Here is a 16,300-nt window from a genome sequence, read left to right as displayed (position 1 = left end):
TGTGTGTGAGAGGGGCTGGAGCAGCCCCGTCTGCCGGGAAAGGGGGTGGAGAGCATCAGAGCCCGGGGTTGCATCGCAGAGGTGCTGGCCCATAAGCTTGATCTTGCCCCTTTGTGAACTTACTCCCCGGGAGGACATCTGGCCTGGGGAAGGTTGTATGTTGTGTGCGTGCTGTGTGTGTGTGTTGGGGCAGGCGGGTCGGACCTCACACCCTGTGCCCCCCAGACCTGTGCACACTTACCGGAAGCGGGGTGAGTCCTTGAGACACTCCTCGAAATCCAGCTTGATGGTCATCTCAGCTTGTCTGTCTCGGGGCCAGACGGGGGCGGGGGTGCGGATGGAGGTGCTCCCTGCCCCAGGAGGGGTTGATGAGGAGGAGGAGGGGGTCCTCTCCCGGGGAAGAGCCTGGGGGGGGCTCAATTCCTTCCCGAAGGGTAAGGGGTGTCCCAGGAGGTGCTCTCACCCCACACTTGCTGGCAGTGCTGGGAGGGGCAGAGGCGGGGCCAGGCCCAGAAGCCGCAGCCCCGCCCACTGAGACTCAGCTGTCCCCTTCCTCCTGGGAGCCCTAGTCCCTTGGGGGCAGGAGGAGTGGCAGATATAGGCTCAAGTCCTGATTCTGTCTCTTGGAGATTATGGGACCCTGGGCAAGCTCACGGATTCCTCAGGTACTTCATCTGGAAGGTGGGCATGATGACCGCCCCCACCCCCAGGGTTGGAAGAATGAAAGATGCTACTGGTACATTTAGGGTTGGTCGAGCCACGCCAGTCGCTGTCACCTGCTGCAGCCGGGCCTTCTGGGCCTCGGAGGGCCCTTGCTGAGTCCAGGCCCCCAGGCTGCTCCAAGCTTTCTTCTCTGCTCTGCCCGCTGTGGTTTCCTGTGTGCAGAGGTCCCTCCCTCCTCCCCGTCCTCAGTGACTGAGCAGGCCCATCCTCTGCCAACGATTCAGAGCACCCAGACTCCTGCACTTCTCTTTATTGTCCACCTCAAGGGTGGTGAGGGCTGGGAGAGGCTGGTCCCCACCCCATCCCCGCTGGCTACATTTTCCATTGTCTGCTTCCCTCTTCTTGAGTCCATCGAAGCCACAGGGTTTTGTCTGGAGGGAGAAAGGACTGGGTCACTGGCTTTCTTGTAACAGGTGGGAGATCTGGCCCATGTCCCCCTGAAACTCCCTAGAACCTACCCACTCAGGCCCTCTCCCTCCCTGGCCAGCGCAGGCAGCCCCTCGCCCCTCGCCCCTGCCCAGGCTCACGTCTGCATTGGTTTTGGTGTGGGGAGTGTGGGCTGCTTCCAGGTTCCTTCTCCAAGCTTTCTGGGCTTCGCCAGTTGAGCCCCTTGGATACCAGCCACTGACACCAGCCCGACTCTGCTCTGTCTTTGGAGGACAGGGCAGCACCTGGAGTGGGGTGGGTGGCAGAGAGGAATCAGGGAGGAGGCGTGGGGCCAGAGGGTGGTCCCAAGCTGGAGGGGGTCCCAGCCCCTTCTGGGCCTCCCCGGTTCCTCTCTGTACAATAGGAGCCTTGCACACCAGGATGCTTGGGGCCGCTCCTGGCATCTGTTGGTGATCTACCCTGGTATGCAAAGAAGGGGGGTTGGGGGGATGGGAGCTGGCCAAGAGCCACAGAGCCAGCCATTGCGGCCTGGTGCCCTCACCAGGCTGCGATGTTGTCCCTGCCAGGGACTCTTCGGGGGTCCAGGGATCCTGGACAGGGCTTCCTGTGTGGTCCAGCAGACGGACTTCAGTGCTTATGGGATTCTCAATCACCCAGTTAAAATTTGCGGAGGCTGGAAGGATCAGGGGATCAAGGTTGGGGCACCCATCATTCTGTTGGTTGTCAGCACCCCCTGCCCCAGGCTGACCCAGCCCAGCTCTCACTGTCCTGCTGCTCAGGCTCATCTTCTGTGTCCTCTTCGGGCTCCGGGTGGGGAGAGGACCTGAGGTACCTTCCTTTGCTGTAATACTCCTTGCGTTGCAGATCAATCTCCTGGTCCAACACGATGGTGGCTGAAGGTGGGGACCGATTTCTGAAGGTAGGGGAATCTGAAGAGTCACCCCAATCACTCTGAGTCTTACAGCCGCCTAGGGCATCCAGGATCCCCAGGTGTCCATAATGGCCCCCCCAGCACAGGGGAGAAGCTCAGGCCCCGGGTTCTCATCTCCATTCTATGCCCTCCTCCATGTTAGGAAACCCCAATGACCTCTCCATCCCCCACGTCTCTCTTGGGCTTCCTGAGGACAGTTGTGTTGAGGACCCCACCCCAGCTGCCCTCTGTCTTCCCTGGGCTCACCTCCCATTGCCCCCCCCCCCCCAAGCACCATGGCTAACCCTTGATTTCTGGGATGTGGTTCCTGGTCACCAGGCCAATCTCATCTTTGACTCCTCTGGCCAGTCCTCCCGTCCAGCCTCTCTCCACAGGCCTGGGCTCCGGGTCCAGCATCGCGCCCCGACTGCCACGGCCCGTACTGGTGCTGGCCTCGTTGTTGTGCTTGTTATTACTGAAGGGAAGATTTCTCTGAGCTTTGAGGAACTTTCCTTCATCATAGTGTGACTTTCGGTGCTTGTCAAAATCATTGGAGTCTGTGGGCCATTGTAAGAGCTTGGCTTTCCCACCAGGCTGCTGCTGAGGGTTCACTCTGCCTCCCCTTTCCACTCAGCCCCCACCCCTCATCTCACGTGTCTTGGAAAAGCTGTCTGAAGACCCCGAGCTTCTGTTATCGCTGTACTGCAGGACCTTGGGGTAGAAATTGTCCATTGTTGCAAACCTGAAGGGGAGGGAGACTAGTTGGGGGTGCCAAAGGGGAGAGGACAAGGGGGCCAGGTGGTAGATGGGGCCTAGCTGGCTGACTCCCCCACCTTGGCCTTGGTCAGTCCTGATGGGAATTGAAGTACCTCCCATTTTGGCGGCCAAGAAGCAGAACAGGCTCTGACCCCAGGGTTGGAGGAAGGAAGAGGCCCCAGATCCCTACTGATCTCTGGCAGGCCTCTCACCTTTCCGCCAGAGCCTGGGGAGTTACCGAGCGAGATGATGCCCCAGGCGGGTCCTCGTCACTGTCCTGCAGCCTGCATCGGAGGGAGGGAGCAGTGCTGAGAGCTGAGGGCAGCAGGCAGTATCCGGGCCCTGAGACCGCTCTGCCTCCCCCCACCCCCTTTGAATAGGGAGGGGTCTGGGCTGAGGGCTCAGCACCTGTGGTAGGGAGTGCTGGGCTCATCCACCTTCATAAATCCATAATCCTTGCCAGCGGGGTGGTAGGTGGCCAGGATATTCATTTCATCCCACCGCTGGGACTTCTTCCTGGAGTAGGGGGAAGGACACAAGAAAGGGGGAGGAAACCTCCCAGCGACCTCCTCGTGGCAGCCCTCCCTCATTCTTCCAGTCACTCAAAACCTTTTTCTGGTACCCTCTCGTCGTGTCAGGGGGAGAGGAGCCTGAGGATGGGGGTTGCACCTAACGATTATCACGCACTGTGGAACCAGCATTTACCTGGTACCTGCTGCCCTCCCCAAGGCCTGGGACCTCAGATTTCCCACCCAATTGCCCTCAGCCGCTCACACTTCACAGTTCTTAGGACTCCACCCCTTTCCCCTAGCTCCGCCCCTGTCAGTGTCCGGAACCCCTCCCTCCCCGCTCCGCGCCGGGTCCCCGCTGAGCTGGACTCCTTACTTCTCTGCCCTGGGGGATTTCTGCATCAAGATGGAGGTGCTGGTTTTTAGGATGCTGCGGGGCCGGTCCTCACAAGGTTTGTGGGAGTGCAAGAGAGTTGACTCGGAGCGCGGTGGACTGCATTCCGAGTTGAACACCCCAGAACACCCGGACCGGGGCCGGCAGGTCCCGCATACACTGGTTCCAGGGAAGGGGGCATTTAATCCGTCAGGGTATGTGCCGGACCCAGCGCTGAGGTCCGCAACCCTCGCAGGGTGCTGGTAGGGCCCGGAACCGAGGACTGCTGCCCCCCCGGAGGGCCGGCTACAACCAGGACAGCAAGTTACGACTCCCCCGGAATGCAGGGAGGTCCCAGAACCGTGAAACAGGACGACACCGGAGGGCGGCCCGGCGTGTGCCTCGACTCCTCCGATTCCTCCTGGCACACCCTTGGCTGCCCCTCCCGGGGATTCCCCACTGAGGCCGCTAGCAGGCCCCGGAGCCTCCCGCTTTTCCATGGCCCCACCCGGGGGCCACTCTCAGCTGCCCCGCCCCGCCTCCTAGCGGCACATAGCCCCGCCCCGAAGCCCCGCCCCCACCGCGGCGGGCTGGGGGCGCTCGGGCGGAGGCCCGGGTCCCCTTCCGCTCCGCTCCCTAGAGCCGCGGCCCCGGAATCAAGCTTTATATAGGGACCTCGGGCTAGGGGCCCCTCCGGTCGCTCCTCCCTTTCTGTCCCACCCAAAGGCCAGCTTTCTTTGTCTCTGGGATTTGTTCCCGCCCTTCTTCCCCATCACCGCCCTCATCCGAATTATCCAATCACAACCAGGGGTCCTGGTCACGGGGCGAGAAGCCCCGTTTGTGACGTCACAGTCTTCCCACCTCGGCGCGAGCTCGGAGAGTTGGGCTGGGAGCTTGTTCACAGCACGGGGGTTTTGGGGGGAGACCGTCAGCGCCGTTACTGGAAACCACCTGCCGGGGTTTCACGGGGCCTCTATCCGTGGCGTTAAGATTTAAGGGTTTGTCTGGATTGGAGTTCCAAGGTGGACTTATTTAGAAATATCGCGAGCCCTTTTATCCCATCCCCCACCCCCAAAAGTCGGCCCGCTTTGCCTCTCACGAGAGGTGTGATACAAAGTGGAGGGGTTGCGACAGTGTCGCGAAACATAGCCGAGCTCGGTGGTGCGCAGGGCAGAGGTTTTCATTTATAAAGCTACCGGCTCCCGTCTCCGAATCCTACGGACGCCGCTCACCCCGCTCCAAAGCGTGCGAACTCGAAGGGAAGACCACCCCCCCCCCCGCCGTCCTCCTCTTGCCGTAAAGCGAACACTTCAAGGTGTCGCCCGCCTCGGCGAGGGCGGGGTCGTCGGTGCGGCTGTCGCAAAGCTGGAAGTGGGGGCCAGCACCCCCTGCGTCGTAAAGATGCTTGCGGCGGTCGTTTCTTCCACTGTCGCAAAAGCTCCCTGCCCAAGTCGGCACGGCTGTCGGAGCCACTCCGTCACCCCGCCGTGCCGTAAAGCAAGCCTGCCCGACCTCGTCGTCCTTCCGTTCCCACCGTGGTGGTCGTTAGTTCCCTAGCCCGGGATGCTTCATCGCCCGGCAGTGCCGTAAAGCACACCCGACCCCAGCCCCGAGTCCTACTCCCTCCGGGTGTCTGTGCACCGCGGTTGCCACGGTGCCGCCAAGCGCGGCTGTCGCGCGGCCCCGGTGTCAGCGGCGATGGCGGCGGGGTCGGGTGGGAGTGGGGGCTCTGGGGGAGGCCCCGGGCCGGGGCCGGGTGGGGGTGGGGGCCCCGGCGGGAGCGGCGCAGGGCCGGGGTCCGGCGGGGGTGTGGGCAGCGGCGGGGAGCTGCACCCGCGCACTGGGCGCCTGGTGAGCCTGTCGGCCTGTGGGCGGACGGCGCGGCGGCAGCAGCCGGGCCAAGAGTTTAACCACGGGCTGGTGTTGAGCCGGGAACCCTTGCGCGATGGACGCGTCTTCACCGTCCGCATCGACCGCAAGGTGCGGAGCGGGGCCCGCGGAACCGAGATGTGGAGGGCGGTGGGAGGGGGCGAACGGGAGACGCGGGGTAGGACATCCAGACTAGCCCACGTCGCCGGCTACCGACAGACCTTCGGGGCACCGGGCGACGGGCAGGAGGGGCGCATGGAGCAGAAACGTTCGCTCGTCATGACGGGGAGAGGGATGAGGAGAGCTGGAGTTTCCTGCACCCCCAGGAGCTGGGCAGGGACACGGGGCTGCATCCCCAGGAATGCTTAGGGACCAGACCTCCCGGAATCATTTCTGGGAGGCTGGAGGGATGTCGGGGATGTGATGGGAGGAGAGGGGAGAACCGGGGAGAGAACCAACTACTGGAGGATGAACTCGGGCGGAAAGACGGGCGAGGAGAGACACTCGCGGAGAGGGAGGTGTGCGTGCTTGGGTGTGATTTGGTGAAGAGGCTAGGGGCACGGAGGTGGGATGTGTGAAGAGACGGAATGTGAGCCAGAGCCTGGGAGAGAATCAGGCCAGGGGGAGGAGGAGGGTGGTATAGGAGAGCTGTGAACCCCGGGTGGTGCAGGAGTCACAGAGACCCCCGCCTCTCTGGAGTAGTGTTTCACGTCTCAGGAGAGAAAAGTCAGAGACGTGGGAAGAAGGGGACACGGTGGTCTGTGAAACGTGGGTTCCTAGTGGTGGGAGACCCATGGTGGCCCATCCTGAGCCTTTGTCCACCACCCTTATCACAGGTCAACTCCTGGAGTGGCTCCATTGAGATTGGGGTGACGGCACTGGACCCCAGTGTGCTGGACTTCCCAAGCAGCGCCACGGGGCTGAAGGGGGGCTCATGGGTAGTGTCAGGCTGCTCGGTGTTGAGGGACGGACGTTCTGTGCTGGAGGAGTATGGTCAGGACCTGGACCAGCTTGGTGAAGGGGACCGTGTGGGCGTGGAGCGCACAGTTGCCGGGGAGCTGCGGCTCTGGGTGAATGGGCGGGATTGCGGGGTGGCTGCCACGGGCCTCCCCGCTCGTGTCTGGGCCGTCGTGGACCTTTACGGCAAGTGCACCCAGATCACCGTGCTACCCCCTGAGCCAGGTTTCAGCCCCCCTACTCCCATCCCCACACCTCCCCTCGAGCCCTCCGCGCCCCCCGAAGATGCCGCCTTGACTGAACAGGGGACCTCTGGGGATGAAGGTGAGAACACAGGGCAGTGGTGGAGGGGTGGGGCGGAGGCAGTGGCTGAAGGCCTGGGTGAGACCAAGGGACAAACAAGGCTGGGTGTGAACAGGGTCACTCAGACCCCCCCACCACCCCGAGTCCGTTGAAGGGGAAAGAAGGGGCTAGAGGAGGGGGGTCTCCTGTCTGTGGGCCCTGCAGCAGGGGCTGAACCCTTATTCCCCTTCCATCCCGCCCGGTCCCCAGCCTTCATGGTGTCCCCAGCGCAGGCCCGGCCGGAGACGTTTCCTAACAGCCTTGAGTCGCATAATGGTGAGGGCTTCCGGGAGGCTTTGGGGAGTGGGAAGTGAGGTGGACGAGGCGAGGGGAGGGGCCTCAGGAGAGGGCTAGGGGGAGAGTGGCGAGCCTGAGGGTGTAGAACCTCATTCCAGCTTCCCTCCCCGTCCCGCTGCCGTAGACTTTGCCAGCATGGAGCTCTCCGAGGTGGTGGGCAACGCCATCCTGTCTGCCTACAACGGGGGGCTCCTAAATGTGAACCTGAGCTCCCCGCCGGCAGGGGAAGGACTGGGGTCTGGCGGTGCCGCCACCTCGCCCGTCCTCACTTCCAACGATGCCCTGCTCTTTCACGAGAAGTGCGGGACGCTCATCAAACTCAGCAACAACAATAAGACCGCCGAGCGCCGCCGGCCCCTGGATGAATTCAACAACGGGGTTGTTATGACCAACCGCCCGCTCCGGGACAACGAGATGTTTGAGGTGTGCGAGCTCCCGGGCGCTGGCTGGCCCCTCGCCCTCCGGGAACCAAAGACGGGGCTCCATCCTTGATGGTGGAAGGGTGGGGCCCAGGGAATGGCCGGGGGTCCTTTCTCGGCCTTTACACGCCCCGCCTCCCCCTTCTGCTGTTGCTCCCCCCAAGATCCGCATTGACAAGCTTGTAGACAAGTGGTCGGGCTCCATTGAGATCGGTGTCACCACGCACAACCCCAACAACCTGGAGTACCCAGCCACCATGACCAACCTGCAGTCAGGTACCAGCCCCGGGCCGGGCGGAGGCACCTTCCTAAGGTGAGGGAGGCCCGGGCCCTAGCCAGGTGTCTACCTACCGCCAGGCACCATCATGATGAGCGGCTGCGGGATCCTGACCAACGGCAAGGGCACTCGCCGGGAGTACTGTGAATTCAGTCTGGACGAGCTGCAGGTGAGGGGGGCGGGGCGCAAGAGTCGGGGCCGCTGTCTGGGGCAGCCCCGTCACCCCGCATCCCTGCCTGGGCACTACGCTCTCCGCTGTGACCTAGAGCAAGGCCTCTGCTCTCTCGCCTGAAGGTTCCTTCTGAGAAGGCAGGGTTGTCCGATAGTTAGGCTCTCAGATTTTGGAGTCAGAGGGTCACTTTCTCTTACTGTGTGGCCGTGTGGGGTCGTGACCAGAGGCAAGCAGCTCACTCATTGTCTCTGGTAGGTGGTATTTTTTTTTTTCCTTTTTTTATTTTTTTCTAACGTCTGAACTGAGCTTGTTAGTATTTTATAAACTGCTTGGAGAAGTGGGTAAAGGGATGTTTGTAAGGGGGCTTCACGCCGTGACTGATTTGCCGGGAGCGTTCGGGGGCTCGAGACTCCGGCGCCTTTGGGGCCGTTCCCCAGTGGCCTGGGCTGGTGGGAAGGCTTTAGAACCCCTCTGTTCTCAGGGGCCCCAGGACAAGCCTGGAGCCTGATGGGGGGATGGATTCCGGATCTTTGTTTTTCTGCTTTGGCTAGGAAGGTGACCACATTGGTCTCACGAGGAAGTCCAACTCTGCTCTCCACTTCTTCATTAACGGCATCGACCAGGGTAAGGGGACGCCCAGGGCGGGCTGCTGGGTCAGGGCTTTCGGGAGTGGGGGGTCTGTACGTCCTTGTCCTGCCTCTCTCTGATGCTGGTCTCCCCACATCTCCCCCCCACTCAGGCGTGGCCACCCCACTGACACCCCCAGTGGTGTATGGTGTGGTGGACTTGTACGGGATGGCGGTGAAGGTGACCATCGTGCACAATAACAACCACAGTGACCGTCTGCGCCGGAACAACGCCATCCTGCGGGCGCTGTCTCCGGAGGGGGCCCTCCGGCGCGCCAGCCCTGCTGCTCAGGCAGAGCCCGAGCGCCTGCTTTTCCACCCCAACTGCGGGCAGAAGGCAGCTATCACCCACGAGGGACGCACTGCCCTGAGGCCCCAGTATGGCCCACGGGGTGGGGAGAAGCCTGCAGAAGGGGCTCTGATGGGATGGGGGGGTGGAGAGCAGGAGGCAGAGGGACTCTGATCTGGGGAGCTCTGGACAGGAACGGGGGGAGCCTCGCGGAGAGTGAAGGCAGCGGGTGTCGGGCAGGCATCGCCGGGCGAAGCTTGGCATGCGCGGAGCGTGTGTTCACGCCTGAGTCCCCGTTCCCTGTCCTCAGTGCCACCGATGACTTCAACCATGGCGTGGTGCTGAGCAGCAGGGCCCTGCGGGACGGAGAGGTGTTTCAGGTGCGCATCGACAAGATGGTGGACAAGTGGGCCGGCTCCATCGAGATCGGCGTCACCACCCACGACCCTGCCTACCTGCAGCTGCCGTCCACCATGACCAACTTGCGCTCCGGTGAGCTCCCCGGGAGGGCGGGGCCCGGAGAGGGTCTGCGCGAGGAAGCTGCCCCCGGAGCCCTGATGCTCGGTCCCCAGCTCTGTCTTTACCGGTCCCGCTTGTGAGGACTCATTCAGGCGCCGAGCACTGCTGCGTGGACAGGGCTCGGGGGGGTGGGGACCTGCAGAGTTTTCTGCCCGGTCCTGGGAAGAAAGCTGACCGTCAGGGCAGGCTGGGCCGGCGGCTCTGGGGAGGGACGTGGAGACTGCCGCATAACGGAGTGGAGCCCTGGCTCCCGCTCACATCCTGTTGCTCCCTGTCCCCGTAGGGACCTGGATGATGACTGGGAACGGGGTGATGCACAACGGGACGACCATCTTGGATGAATACGGGCACAACCTGGACCGCCTCAAGGTGGGAGAGCGGGGGTACTGCCGGGGCTGGGCGAGCGGGGGGTGGGCAAGGCGGGGCCGCCGTAGGACCAGCCCTCGCGGGAACTCCGCCTGACTCCTCACTCCAGCCCCCCTTCTTCCAAGGCAGGGGACACGGTGGGCGTGGTGCGGCGGGAGGACGGGACTCTGCACTTCTTTGTCAACGGGATGACTCAGGGCCCCGCGGCCTGGAACGTGCCCCCGGGCGTCTACGCCGTCGTGGATCTGTATGGCCAGGCAGCCCAGGCCACCATTGTGGACGACGTGGGTGAGGGCCGGGGCCGGGGGCTGGGGCGGCCCTGGGGGCGGGGGGGGGAGGGGGGCCTCGGAGACCACCGGCAGCCTCACGGGTGACGTCCCCTCCCCCAGAGGTGCCCCCAGTGCCCGAGCCGCTCCCTGACGGGAACAACCAGGTGTCCCCCAGCTCCCCGTCGTCGGGGGCCGGGGGCTCCGACCTGCGCTTCCACCAGCTGCATGGCAGTAACGCTGTCATCACCAACGGGGGCCGCACGGCGCTTCGTCACAACTGCCGCAGCGAGTTCAACGACGCCATCGTCATCTCCAACCGGTCAGTGTGGGCGCGGCCCTCCGCGGCCTCGGCCTCCCGCGCGGGGCCGCCCTGATCGCCGCTGTCGCCGGCAGGGCCCTGCGGGACGGAGAGCTGTTTGAGATCGTCATTCAGAAAATGGTGGACCGCTGGTCAGGCTCCATCGAGGCCGGTGAGGGGCGCGGGCAAGCGCGTGCGCGTGCATGGTGGTGCGTGCCGGGGGGGTGCGGGCTGCCTATTGTTGGGGCCTTGGCTCTCACCTACCCCTGCCTCCTAGGGGTGACCGCTATTCGGCCGGAGGACCTCGAGTTCCCCAACACCATGACGGACATCGACTACGACACGTGGATGCTGAGGTTCGGCTGCCCGCTTTGACGGCCGGCCGGGAGGGCCGCGTGGAGCTGGCCAGGATGAAGGAAGCCGGCCTGGGGCCTGCCGTGGCCCTGGCAGGCCCGAGGGATCTGGCTGCCCCTTTCCTCCGATTCTGGGAGGCCCTCCCACGTCACCACGCACCCTCCAGCAGCCCAGCCTCCTCTCCTCTGCGGGCAGCTCCTGCTTTTCCCTGGGGGGATCCCAGAGGCGTAGGAGACAGAGCAAGGTGGAAGGTTCTGACGAGCAGGGACCGCGCAGAGGCCTGCGTGGGGAGGAGCTGGGAGGCTTACCAGCCCCGCCTGTCGTCCCTCCAGTGGCACGGCCATCATGCAGGACGGGAACACCATGCGCAACAACTACGGCTGCGACCTGGACGCGCTGGGCACGGGCGCGCGCATCGGTATGATGCGCACAGCCAAGGGCGACCTGCACTACTTCATCAACGGCCAGGACCAAGGCGCCGCCTGCTCAGGCTTGCCTCCGGGTAAAGGTGACTGGTCTGTGGCTTTCGGCCTGCCAGCCTCACGCCAGCCCAGCCCGGGCCATCCGGCCTCTGACCCCACCCTTCTCCACCCAGAGGTGTATGCGGTGGTGGATCTCTACGGCCAGTGTGTCCAGGTGTCCATCACCAATGCCACCGGCCCCATGGACAACAGCTTAGCGACCAGCAACACCGCCACCGAGAAGTCCTTTCCCCTGCACTCCCCAGGTCCAGCTGGCCGTTAGTGCGCTGTGGGCCGAGGGCGGGGGGCGGGGGGATGTTCAAGGCCAGGGCAGCTGCAGACCGAGGGCAGGAACAAGCCAGGGGCCCGGGTAGGACGCCCCCCAGGAAGGGGGGCGGGGTCCGGGCTGGAGCGTGGGCTGGGCGCCCCCCTGCCACCTGGGGTGTGGGAGTGGGGGCCGGGCTGCCGGAAGCCGGGCGAGAGGGGCCTTTAGGGCGGCTTCCCGTTTGACCCGAAAGCTCTGCACCCTGCGCTTTCTGAAGCCCGCAGCCCCAACGCCGCGCCTTCTGTGGCACCGTGTCCCCGCAGTGGCCGGCGTGGCTCACCGATTCCACAGCACCTGTGGCAAGAACGTGGCCCTGGAGGAGGACGGCACGAGGGCGGTGCGCGCGGCCGGCTACGCGCACGGCCTCGTCTTCAGCACCAAGGAGCTCAGGGCGGAGGAGGTGTTCGAGGTGGGCGCCGGGCCGTCCGCCGCGGGGCCAGGCTGTTGCCCCAGCTCGCGCCCCGCGCCCATGGCAGCCGCCGTGCTCTCTCGCCCTCAGGTGAAGGTGCAGGAGCTGGACGAGAGGTGGGCGGGCTCCCTCCGGCTGGGGCTGACCACGCTCGCGCCCGGGGAGACGGGGCCCGGCGCAGGCGGGGGCCCCGGGCTGCCTCCCTCCCTCCCAGAGCTCCGGACAAAGACCACCTGGATGGTGTCCAGCTGCGAAGTGAGACGCGACGGGCAGCTCCAGAGGATGAACTATGGCCGGGACCTGGAGAGGCTGGGGGTGAAGCCGCGGGCTCCCAGGCCGGGGGTGGGGGGGAGCGGGGGTGCGGGAGACATGGCCCGAGGCTCTGTGCTCGTGTCCCCTCGGTCCTAGGTGGGGAGCCGTGTGGGCATCCGCCGGGGCGCGGACGACACGATGCACATCCTGGTAGACGGAGAGGACATGGGGCCCGCGGCCACTGGCATCGCCAAGGTAGGTCCGAGACGGTTCTTGGGTTTGGAGAGCGGGCTCGAGGCCTTGCACGGATCTCTGACTCCCGCGCTGTGTGCGCCCCGCAGAACGTGTGGGCCGTGCTGGATCTCTACGGGCCGGTGCGGAGCGTGTCTGTGGTCAGCTCCACGAGGCTGGAGGAGCCGGAGGGCACCCAGCCGCCTTCTCCCAGCTCAGACACTGGGAGCGAGGGCGAGGAAGACGACGAGGGGGAGGAGCGTGGCCTGAGGGTGAGGGGCCGCGGCGGGGCACATGGGGCCTGTGGACGGGCGGTCGGTGGGCCAGTGGACACCAGGGTGCTCTGGGCTTCTCAGATGGCGCCCCGGGTGGGCAGAGGCATAGACGCAAGCCCTGTGTAAACGCCAGGGGTGGGGGGTGGCTCAGGCCTCGCGTGGGCAACCCCGGCAGCTCCCTCTCCTTCCACACCGTGGCCAGAATCAAGTGGCCATTATGCCCACGGCCCTCGAGTTCCTGGAGAACCACGGGAAGAACATTCTCCTGTCCAACGGGAACCGTACGGCTACGCGGGTGGCCAGCTACAATCAGGGCATCGTCGTCATCAACCAACCCCTGGTGCCCCAGCTGCTGGTCCAGGTGGGCCTCACCTCCTCATCTGCAGCTCCTCTTACTCAGGGTCATCCAGGGCCAAGCTTCCTGGAGAAACCCCAGACCGAGTGGAGGCAAGCCCCTGGGATGAGCTTCCCAGGCTTCGGTTCGTACCCCGCGGTGGGATTTGTAGATTGAACGTCGGGAAGGCCCCCCGCCTTGGCGACTGGTGAGGGGAGCAATAGCGAGGAGCTGGGGGACCTGAGAAAGACGCCTGGTCCTACGTGTGGGTGCTGAGAGGGCCTGCCGAGGAGGAGGCCTTTTTGCTCCAGACGGAAAGGTTTAATTAGCCAGGGGAAGGCGGCCCCTGGGGGCAGGAACCCTTAGCCAGGCAACAACAGGACCTAGGCTGACACAGGGAAGGAAACACGTGAATTCGGTTTGTGGTCCCTCCGGCCTCAGAAGGGGCAGCATCCCTCCTTGGCCCGGGGAGGGGGGGGTTGGAGTGGGGGGCGCTGCTGGGTAGTCTCTTCCCAGGGGGCCGTGACTGGGGAGTAGTGGTCACCTTTCCCCCCAGGTGCGGATCGATTTCCTGAACCGACAGTGGACGTCTTCCCTGGTCCTGGGAGTCCTCACCTGCCCCCCCGAGAGGCTCAACTTCCCTGCTTCCGCCTGCGCCCTCAAGCGGGCGGCCTGGCTGCTACGGGGCCGAGGCATCTTCCACAACGGCCTCAAGGTGGGTGGGGGCAGACGGAAGGGACAGGGCCACGACTCAAGTCGGGAGGGGCTGGCCCAAAGGGAGAAGAGGGGCACCAGCCCTGGTGGTGGGTCACAGGCATCAAGGGAAGGCGCCTTGTGTGGGTAGATCCTCCAGCCGGTGAGCAAGAGCGCGTCATCGTCTGACTCTCAGGCTTATCACGGCCTCCTGCGTCCTTGCCGTTGAGAATGTGGCCGTGGGGGGAAGGGGGCGAGCGTGGAGGCGAAGCCCGAAGGGCGGGCGTGGCCGCTGCCGGTGGGAGTCTGATCTCTGGGAAGACAGTAGGTCTCTCCTCCCAGATCTGTGAGAAGTTTGGGCCAAATCTGGACACGTGTCCTGAAGGCACCATCCTGGGCCTGCGGCTAGACAGCTCCGGCGGGCTGCATCTGCACGTCAACGGGATGGACCAGGGCGTGGCCGTGCCGGACGTCCCCCAGCCCTGCCACGCGCTCGTGGACCTCTACGGGCAGTGTGAGCAGGTTAGCCGACGGGAGGCAGGGAGGAGCGGGTCCGCAGGCCCTGGCGGCCGGGTCATCCGCATCACGCCCTGCCCTGCAGGTGACGATCGTGAGTCCTGAACCGGGGGCTGCCGGTGGGAAGAGTGCTGGAACCCAGGGGGACATGGAGAAAGCGGACATGGTGGACGGTGAGCCAGCCCCCAGCCCCCCGGGGCCCGGCCCCGCAGCCCCAGCCCCTGTGACCCTGCCCCCCTTCCCGCCGTCTCAGGCATCAAGGAGAGCGTGTGCTGGGGCCCGCTGCCTGCTGCCAGCCCTCTCAAGAGCTGCGAGTACCACGCCCTCTGCTCCCGATTCCAAGAACTGCTCTTGCTTCCCGGTGAGTCCCCGGCGCTCCAGAGCCCGCTGCGCTCCTGGACCGGGGCGGGGCTGTGCCCAGAGCCCCGGGGAGCAGCCGGGAGGGGCCGCGTGGTGGAGAGCCACCGCGCCCAGACTGCCCCCCGCTTTCCCGCAGAGGATTATTTCATGCCCCCGCCCAAGCGGAGCCTGTGCTACTGTGAGTCTTGCCGGAAGCTTCGAGGGGACGAGGCCCACAGGCGCCGTGGGGAGCCCCCCCGGGAATACGCTCTGCCCTTCGGCTGGTGCAGGTTCAACCTCAGGTACACGGGGGGCAGGGTGGCACTTCTCCCTTAGCGCGCTTACCCCCTTGATGGGGGAGGCTCCCCAGAGGGCGCGTGGAGGAAGTGACAGGACTTGTAGGCCAGGGGATGGTGTCGGGGAGCCTGCGACCTGCTCCGTCCTAGGGTGAATCCCCGCCTGGAAGCTGGGACGCTGACCAAGAAGTGGCACATGGCATATCACGGGAGCAACGTGGCGGCCGTCCGGAGGGTGCTCGACCGAGGGGAGCTGGGAGCAGGTACCTCGGCGCAGACAGAGGCAGGGTGGCGGGGCCCAGGCCCCCGAGGGCGGCCCTGACCCGGCTCTCCCACAGGCACGGCCTCCATCCTCAGCTGCCGGCCCCTGAAAGGCGAGCCCGGGGTGGGGTTTGAGGAGCCTGGCGAGAACTGCGCACCCCCGCGGGAGGGGCAGCCCCCTCCGGCGCTGCTTTCCCCCTCCCTCCTGTATGCTGGGGCCGAGACCCTGGCATCCAAAGTGCAGTGAGTACGCGCGGGGGGGGGGGGGGGGGGGGGGGGGGGGGGGGGGGGTCTCCGTGGCTTGCCCTCCGCGTTCCCACCGTGACACTCTAGCACGTTTAGCTTTGAAGGTGACTAGTACTATGGAAATAAAAAGTAGAGCGGGGCGCAGTGGGTCACACGTGCGGCTGGAGCGTGAGGTTGGAGGGTGATCAGGATGGACATCGTGAAGAAGGTTTGAGCAGAGGCCTGGAGAAGGGAGGGGGCGCACGGGCGTCCTGGCAGATGGCGGCAAGCCGGGAGGGCCACCAGAGCCCGGCCACCTGTAAGGCCGGGCTGACCCCGAAGACCGGTGCCCGTCGTGCAGGTAGCAGGGGGAGCAGGGAGCCCGAGTTCCTCATGGCCGGCCTTCTGCTTCTTGCCTGACAGATTCCGGGACCCCAAGTCCCAGCGGACGCACCAGGCCCAGGTGGCGTTCCAGGTGTGCGTGCGCCCCGGCTCCTACACCCCCGGGCCCCCTTCGGCCGCCCTCCGAGACCCTCCCGACCCCCACTTCAGCCCCGCCGAACTCGAGTGGGTAACCAAGGAGAAGGGGGCCACGCTCCTCTATGCCCTGCTGGTGCGGGTGGAGTGAGGGCCGGCCTCTCGACGACAAGCACAGTGGGGCCCCGGCTCAGCCCCCACCCCCCGCCCGCCCGCCCCCGGCGGCTCGGCCACCCCAGCCCCAGCGGATGCGCCCGGAGCCCGGGGCCCGCCCGCCCGCCCGCCGCGGGCAGGGGAGCGCATCTCCGCGGGCACGGCGCACGCCCCCGGCGTGGCAGCCGCAGCCGGACTTGCCGCCGCCTCGGGGCCCGGCAGCCCCCTTCATGCACTGACTTGGGGAACACGACCCCCTGGACTCCCTCCCCCGTATCACTTAATTTATTTCCGTTTCCGTTCCTGTTACTGTGAATCCCGAGGAGCCTCCCCGGACCCGC

General features: G+C 65.4%; 3 protein-coding genes across 4 annotated transcripts in view; 1 reads left to right on the top strand and 2 right to left on the bottom strand.

Moving 5' to 3' along the window:
• ACAP1 (ArfGAP with coiled-coil, ankyrin repeat and PH domains 1) overlaps positions 1-453 on the bottom strand; it is a 12,226-nt gene extending 11,773 nt beyond the window's left edge. Inside the window, exon 1 of the mRNA XM_032431893.1 lies at positions 242-453. Coding sequence (XP_032287784.1) covers positions 242-294 — 53 coding nt within the window. The 5' untranslated portion in view covers positions 295-453. The remainder of the gene's footprint in view (positions 1-241) is intronic.
• LOC116649260 lies at positions 438-4,333 on the bottom strand. The gene is made up of 9 exons (XM_032431894.1): positions 3,662-4,333; positions 3,185-3,292; positions 2,989-3,060; positions 2,674-2,762; positions 2,326-2,577; positions 1,875-2,039; positions 1,652-1,783; positions 1,251-1,394; positions 438-1,094 (listed from the first exon to the last, which is right to left on the bottom strand). The coding sequence occupies exons 1-9, from the start codon at positions 4,156-4,158 to the stop codon at positions 1,036-1,038; spliced, it is 1,518 nt and encodes a 505-aa protein (XP_032287785.1). The 5' UTR covers positions 4,159-4,333; the 3' UTR covers positions 438-1,035.
• An 802-nt stretch (positions 4,334-5,135) lies between these two features.
• On the top strand, positions 5,136-16,015 carry NEURL4 (neuralized E3 ubiquitin protein ligase 4). Of its 2 annotated transcripts, none has more exons than XM_032431890.1 (29): positions 5,136-5,638; positions 6,364-6,808; positions 7,037-7,102; positions 7,248-7,546; positions 7,707-7,818; positions 7,900-7,988; positions 8,543-8,615; positions 8,731-8,995; positions 9,217-9,398; positions 9,709-9,794; positions 9,917-10,079; positions 10,181-10,379; positions 10,454-10,530; positions 10,636-10,714; positions 11,045-11,220; positions 11,308-11,439; positions 11,762-11,907; positions 11,998-12,222; positions 12,316-12,414; positions 12,501-12,662; positions 12,868-13,026; positions 13,556-13,714; positions 14,035-14,214; positions 14,294-14,381; positions 14,462-14,569; positions 14,705-14,849; positions 14,994-15,106; positions 15,182-15,347; positions 15,753-16,015. In XM_032431890.1, exons 1-29 carry the CDS (start codon positions 5,357-5,359, stop codon positions 15,955-15,957), a joined length of 4,680 nt encoding a protein of 1,559 aa, XP_032287781.1. In that variant the 5' UTR covers positions 5,136-5,356; the 3' UTR covers positions 15,958-16,015. The 2 variants fall into 2 exon arrangements, with proteins under 2 accessions (XP_032287781.1, XP_032287782.1); XM_032431891.1 differs by having other exon boundaries at positions 5,357-5,638; positions 11,045-11,214.
• The last annotated feature ends 285 nt before the right edge of the window (positions 16,016-16,300 follow it).

This window comes from Phoca vitulina, unplaced genomic scaffold, assembly GCF_004348235.1.
Source record: "Phoca vitulina isolate PV1807 unplaced genomic scaffold, GSC_HSeal_1.0 scaffold47, whole genome shotgun sequence".
Classification (NCBI taxonomy): Eukaryota; Metazoa; Chordata; class Mammalia; order Carnivora; family Phocidae; genus Phoca; species Phoca vitulina.
The sequence above is the reverse complement of the archived record's forward strand: the minus strand, read 5'-3'. Positions and strand labels throughout refer to the sequence as shown.